The following is a 7,811-nucleotide window of genomic DNA, read 5'->3' on the forward strand; positions in this document are numbered from 1 at the left end:
TGTTTCACATTTCCCTGACACAGCTTTTCCAAGAGAACCCCATCTCTTCTCATCAACTTCCCACTAGCCTACTTTAATTCCTACCTTTGCTTTGTTTTGCCAACCTAGAATCTCAGCAATAATACATTTGGTTTTAATAAACCAATAAAAGAGCTTAGAAATGAGACTCAGAAACTCTTGACACTAGGTTGGAGGCGTAGTGAACTTTTTGTTTTTGGCACAGATACTAACATATTTCTGTTGTTTCGAAGGGGAAATAGACAATCCAAGTGAAAGTATTTTTGCAAGTGTTATGTAAAATAAATCCTGACTAGAGTCTTCTGAGGACATTCCAAGAGAGTAGTTTGTTATCTATTTGGAAATTTGCATAGATAATACTTCAAAGAAGATACCCTGTTGGTTTGGATTGGATGTTCACAAAAACATTTCAAAGAATGATAGAGCCAACCTTTATCTGTAAGTTTTTAATTTATAGTTTCATCCTCTGCAAGAATTTATAGTTTCATCCTCGACAAATAGTTTTATGTATGTGTCGAGAGACTGTAAAGAAAATCAGAATATTTTGTCATAATTTTTGCTTTAGTGACTTTAAGGCAAATTGAAAGTCCTAATCTCTGGTGCAAAACAAAAAACAAAAAAACAAAACAAAAAACAACAAAAAACCCCCACAAAAACCAAAAAACTGATAATCAAAATTTTCTTATATAAAATTCAAGACTACATTGTAGAGTTCTAAACTCTATATTTGATACCTTCCCAAATGTGAGTCTTCTTAGATTCAAGCCACAAGTTATTGGTATCTGAAATAATTTAAGACTTTATTGAGAGTGCAGTTTTCATTTTAACAAATGCAAATATCTAAGAGGTTTTATTGGTTCACGCAAGATCACTGCATCTTTAAGCCTGTTCCTTGACACCTCACACTTTTTCCTTTCTTTCGTTGTTCTAGTCCTAAGAGTAGGGAGTCCCTTGTGTTTGAAGGTCCAGCAATGTCATTGGCCCTGTATGGTGGTACACCATGATGAAGATGACCCATCCCTGCCCCAGGCCCAGCTAGGCTAGCATTTATCTTTTCCTCTCAGCTTCTCTGACTTTGTGTGATCCTCAAATTATTTTCAAACATATCTACTTAATTTTCACAAGCAGACTGAAGGCTTACAGGCAGCACAAAATCTAACAATAAGTCCTTACAAAGAGTGAAAATGCGTACAAAATTCTCAACAAGTAACTGAAAGCAGCTCAATAAATAGAAGTTTCTTGTTGAAAGTACTTCTGCTGTAAATATATCCTGAGTAAAAATTATTTTATTTCTTATGGGAATATAAAGTTAGTTCCTCACAAATATTTGCCATTAATGTCGTTAGAGAACTGTATTTATTTATGGACTGATGTCTTATTCTGTTAATGATATACAATTTGTAAAAAAGTGGTGCTTTGAAAATCATTTTCCAATTACTAATCAGGTCAGAAAAGCTTGCAAAATTCATTTCTGTTCACTTGAAATGCTCCTTTTGATATTATGCCCAGAGATGTTATAAATAGAAACATACAAAATATACAAAATCCTTTGTTTCAATCCTATACTTCCTGACAGATTTTGAAATTAAAATGGCACTCTCATGACTAATTAAATCTATTACAACTCTCTATGGGGAATATTGGAAATTTTCCTTTTTTAAGGGAAAAGGGTGACATCATTTTTTAGAGTCTGTTGAGACCTTCTGATATGTAGTCCCCAGAAACAAGATTCATCAATGTAGTATCTAAGGCCTACCCGAGGCTTCAAAATACTGCCCACATATACCATATTTGTTGAACAAATTCAGATTTATTGAAAGTAAACATTTACATTGGCTACAATGTTAGAACTATTACAAAGCTGGATAAAAGAGGCTTAAGTAGCAATAGAAAGCAAGTGCAATAAAAAGTGAATAGAGAAAATATTTGGCCTTAGTGATCTCTTGGCAGTATTTACATTATATACATACCATTAAATATTTATAATAACTCTAAGGCACCAAAGGCTAAATAGCGGTTGCAATACTATTTTGTGCACAAAAGTCAAGAAATTTATTTTAAAGAAGGTTATGTAGTGAAAGAAACATAGGCATATCTTAATGTTTACATAAAGGAGTGGCTGCATTTTTTTCAAACCTCAAATGATACATTAAATATTGGGCAGATTGAAGAAAATATTTTTAGAACATTAAATTATATAGACTATGTAAATAAGCACTATTTTTTTACTGACTTGCTGGTAAATGTGTAATGTAATCTATTCTTCAACACAGCTTTTTCAACACTCATGGGTATGTTTTGTCTAAAAACTACTTGAAAGTCTTTTGACCTACAAAAACTTATTCTATATTTTATAGTGTATACAAAACCCCCAAGAAAAATTTGCTGGGTAATAATATACATCAAATCTATATATAATTGGACAAAAATTTAGCAGGCATTAAATGCCAAAATACTAGAATATTCAGTCTGCCATTCTGGCATAGCAGTTAGTTTTTTTTGTTTGTTTTTTAATCCTTGAACTCTAGAGTGGGCAACTGTTTGTGGCTTTAGGTGAATGGACATAAAGTCCCATGTAGGCAACCAATCTTAAAGGGAATTCAGTAATTTCAAATTTTACAACTTAAAACCCCTTTGACCAACTCAGAGTGTTAACTATGTTATCATTAGTGACTGACATACCTGGTATAGCATAGCTAAGGAATAACTGACAACATCTATGGCCAGCATAGTCTTACCTGTTGAATTATTTGATGACTACTATTTGTAAAGTTTTATTTGATCCTTACACCGAAAACCCAATTTACCTTATCAAGTGATCTATCATTTGTCTTGAGGTAGTGCTGTAACGAAGAATTCAGCAAGACTATGGTATTTTTAAATGTGCTTCTAATTCCACCATATAATTCCTATATTTTAGATGGTAGGTGGTCTGAGGTTGTGTGGTCTATCATCGCATATTACATTACCCCCTGATGACAGCTATCCTGACTCCTTCACAAGGAAATGAGTCTTTCTTCAAAACTTTCTGAAACCCCATGCTCTAGACAAGTTATGGTTTTAAAAAATATTTTAATTATATAAAGTACTGGTAAATTGTTGCAGTAACATTTATTTGAAGATTCACAGACTTGCATTGAAAGTTTTCTTTTGGCAAAGGTGAGAAAAATTGAGGAATTTCTTCTCTAATTGCTTTAGTTTTCAATGAGAAACATTCATAGCATTTTCAGATATTTGGACTGGTTTCTCATACTACACAGTATTTGGCAGTAATTTGAAGGATGTGGCATTAAAATTAAATTTTAAATTTAAAAACAACATTAAAACCTAACATTTGACTGAGATTTACTGAAAAATAAAAATTATTCCAACATAATGCATTCCATACCACTAGATTATTTGAATATTATTTTCTCCTTTTTCAAATATTGAATAATTTTCCTCCCCTATTTATATAGTGAAGTAAGACAAGTTATTCATAGTGAAATGTTTACAGAATCAGCAATGCAGGAAAAAAGTAGAACTAATAAATTAAGGGTCTTCTCCTTTCAAGAATGAGAATGATACCCTTTGCTTGGTCGGTTAATATCTAGTAGCAACTGTTCCACAAGTAAGCTAATACTATAAAACATCGGTGCACAGATTTCCAACGAGGATTAAAATATAACATTGAATGTTTAAAATCATCAAATAAGTCAACAGATAATATCTTAAGAAGGTGACTGGCACGATAGTAAGTGTTTAAATCTTGAATTTTAAGGACCCATTCATTTACTAATGGGTATTAAAAAAATAAATTGTTTAGAAATAAAGATAGTATCTCCATCAGTGTATCATAGTATTCCTAATTTCCAAGTCAATTAAAAGATCAGCTCTCTTAAAGTATTTGTTCTGTCACAATTTTTGAAAAGAAAATCTTTCTGTATTGAAATATAACTCAATTAATGATCATTGTATTTTATTTCCATAAATGATGTCTATTGTTGTGTTGTATTTAGTGGACACTGAACTAAGAGTTATTTTTCTCTCTTGGGTATGTGAATCTATTTTATTATTAAACTGGCAGTAGAGGTTTTCATTATGTCATTTTCCCTCCTCTGAATGTCTCCCTTGACTACTTCAAGTTACCTTCCAGTCTTATTCTAACACTGTATTCCTTACAGATCATTCAACTGTTAAGTAAAGCCATAATTGACTTGGTGAATGGCTTTTATATGAAGGTGGGAGGTCCTCTGCAGATTTGGAGGTGCTTCACTGATCCTAGGAGCCTAACAGGTGGGGTTCTAAGACCCCAACTCCCAAATCCTGGTAGTACATCTTCATATATATGTCATGCATAGAATGTCCAACAAAATTAATACAAAAAACTAATTTTGTTGCCTAAAAGTGTTTCTAAAATATAGTTAGAATGATACAGGAGACTTGGGGAGTCTTGGCAGAAAGAAGCAAATGGTATTCTTGTCCCCAAAGTCTTCAAATCACAGAACACTAACTTGGCCTTACCTTGCTAACATTATCCCTCAGTCTGCTCCTGAGTTCAGAGGCACCAGTCAAAACAATATCTTAAGTAAATACTATCAAAATGATCAATATCCCAACCTTTATAAGACTATTTTTTTTGCAGAAATAAGTGGCTTATCAACTACTTATAGTATAAGAAAAACAAAGATTAGTAAATACTTCCTTAACTGCAGCCCTTCTCAAGGTGTATGACCTTTTTCTCACCTTTTATGCCAGACAGAGGGAATGAACACAGAAGTTATCACATTATACTTGCAAATGACTGTACATTGGTATTTTTTATTTCCACATAAATTAAAATCAGATATGAGCCTTGATTCAGAGTTGGAATGGAGGCAGACTCACTAATTAAACTGCTTTCATGAATGGCCTGATCCCAAATACATCATGTAGGGAAATAAACACTATCAGTTGAAACTTAAAATAATAGGACTCAAAAGAAAGGATTTGGATGAGCACATGACTCTGGAAAAGGAAATGCTGTTATTGTTCTCTATAAACTTATTTGTATTCTTTTAATATAAAAGAAGCTTCAAAGTTTGTCGTCTTTCTCAATATGAAAAAAATAAGCAGAGGTATTAGATGAACAAATACAAAAATGCTGGTGTGGTATAAATAAAATTTTTAAAAAATGTTCCATTATAGGAAATAAAAAGTATACACCGTTTCTTTCCATTCTGAGTTCTTTCCTGTGATCATTTGAATATAGACTTAGTCTGATGGGGCACTGATGTTGCCCAAATACTTTCAGATAATATTTTAAATGACTTAGAACTTGACCAAAGTTACATTTCTTTAAACCAATAGGAAAACTGTCAGCAAATACTATGTATAAATGAATAGTGGTAAATTTGGCTCATATCTTGGTGTTTATTCAGAATTACTGCTTACTGAATATTCTCTTCATTGAATGAGGATAGAAAGGTGAAGCTACGTACCTCATCTCTATTGTCATAATGCATATATGTGAATACGCACACACATATATGCACAATCACACATCTTGATGTGTGAATCTACATATGTATGTTACATATTTTTGGCAAAATACTGCTCCTAGGATCTAACTGGTTTTTTAATAGGAAAAAATAGGATAATAGACAACATCCCTCCTGAAATATTCAAATGTTCATCAACTAATTATATAGCACATCAGAATGTGCAAACATTATACTTATTGCAAAGTATCTGATAATTTAGATGCCATTATAAAATGTTCTCAATTCTAGTTTGGTACCCTAAAATGTCGGTAGGTATATAATACCAAATGTCCAATTAAAGAATTTAATATAAAAATATCAGCACAAAACTGTTTTTTCAATCTGTTTATTGTGTATGCAACCCAAACTTCAGTTTCCGTGCTGTTGTAATTTTATTACTAGATTCCATACCCCTACAGTTGATAAATTTATACCATTTTAGGTATTTAATAAGATACTTAGAAATACTAAGAAAAAAAATCAGTATTCAAAGGGTTAATTTTGTTTATAATAACAACAAATTATTTTATCATCTTCTTCAGTTCAAAATCCAGCTTTGAACACGAGGAAGGCTTTCAAATCATGTTAATTAAATGGTGGTCCTTTAACCAGTAGCAGTTTGATTACCAATTACTCGGAGGATCTCTTTGTGAATGCCCCCTTCCTGTGTGTTAATATTTGCGTCTCCCACTTGGCCATCTTCATAGCTAAAACAGAAAACACAAAAACATACAAATATATTAAAAGATGGCAGCATTTAAAATGGTTTCATGAGCAACTAATGAAAAAATTGCTATCTGATACAGGAATTTAAAAAAAAAGGAATTAAAAAAGGGAATAAAAAAAAAGAACCAGTTATCTTCCAGTTGTATTTATTATCTCATGACTAAACACACAACAACCTGCTATTCCATGTCATCCTTTCCTTCCATTTTAATTTTAATGTGTTCATCCACACATAAAAGTACTATCTGAGCTGCAAGAGGAACCCCTGTGACTTCAGAATTACAAGCATTTCCCAGAGGAGTTGTTAAGAAACCAACTGCAAAGAATATACCATTCTAAGTAAGGTGTTCCTTAGATCCTGGACTTCTTAAGATCCTAGACTTCTTAATCCACTCTTACTACAATGATTTCCTTCTTTTCTGATTAACAACATGCACTTTACTTTCTACCACTGTTCTCTGCCATGCCCACCTTTCTTATTCAGCTATAATCAATTTGTGCTTTTTACTTATCATTCATTACTTGCTCTGTTTAGTCTGACTGTGACACATTATTTATGCTGGCATTTTACATAAGAATGCAAGCCTGCTAAGTTTAGCTTAGTAATAAAAGTGAAGATAGGATGTTAAAGGACGGAAATCACTAAATTCTTTGGAGAAAAGGTTACATTTTAGATAATATCTTTCCTCAAATAAACTTACTTGGGGAAAGAATTTCCAAAGAGTGAATGTTCAAACTTTCATGGTGATAGAGAGTGAAATAGGTAATCAATTAATTTTAATGTATAAAAATGGTTTCAAGACAGAAGGTTTAGATAAACAGTAATTACTTCCAAACAGGCACAGGCAGCTTCTCAAAGATTAATGCATTCCACTGTCTTTTCTGTACTATACTTAAGTTCTCTTGAGATAGTACAACACAGAAAAATGAAATAAATGACATCCAGCAATGAGAACTTAGTTCTTTACATAATCCACTGCTCAGTTACCAAGTTTAAGGGATAATTCCACTTGCACCAAATCTAAACTCCAAGATTTTTGGACAAGTTTGCTATTTTAGATATACTCAGCACTTTCTCTATAGATGTGTGTGTAAAGACTTTTGTGCATACATATATCATATCACCCCACAGTGAAACATTACTGTAATACACAGAATGAATACCTGGAACACAGCCCAACTATAAATATTTTCTGAGGATATCCAATAGTAAATGTTCTGTTAAGAACCAAAGATGTTAATGAAATGATTTAGAGTTGCTCAAATAGAATCATTGTGGTAGACTGTGTAAAGGTATATTTTATTGATTCAGTAAAGCATGTTGCTTAGATTTACTGGACCAAAGGCAAGAGCTAAGCTATTCATATTCTGAGCTGAGATAGAAGAGGCAGACTGGCTTGAAGATTCAATAGTAGGTTGATAAAAGTGTCTTACCAAGACAATCAGACTAGCTCTCTCTAGGATTTAGATTATGGAAAATGAAAGACTGTCAAAAAAAAAAAAAAAAAATAGCAGACTTGGAATGTTTTCTAGGAAAGAGAGAAGGACACATTAACCACCGAGCCA

The 7,811-nt window shown here is 32.4% G+C and overlaps 1 protein-coding gene across 1 annotated transcript in view; it reads right to left on the minus strand.

Annotated features, from left to right (window-relative positions):
- Positions 1 to 1,808: 1,808 nt before the first annotated feature.
- Parp8 (poly(ADP-ribose) polymerase family member 8) overlaps positions 1,809 to 7,811 on the minus strand; it is a 177,573-nt gene continuing 171,570 nt past the window's right edge. The window contains exon 25 of the mRNA XM_015497364.2: positions 1,809 to 6,226. Coding sequence (XP_015352850.2) covers positions 6,124 to 6,226 — 103 coding nt within the window. The 3' untranslated portion in view covers positions 1,809 to 6,123. The remainder of the gene's footprint in view (positions 6,227 to 7,811) is intronic.

Source organism: Marmota marmota, unplaced genomic scaffold (assembly GCF_001458135.2).
Source record: "Marmota marmota marmota unplaced genomic scaffold, marMar, whole genome shotgun sequence".
Classification (NCBI taxonomy): domain Eukaryota; kingdom Metazoa; phylum Chordata; class Mammalia; order Rodentia; family Sciuridae; genus Marmota; species Marmota marmota.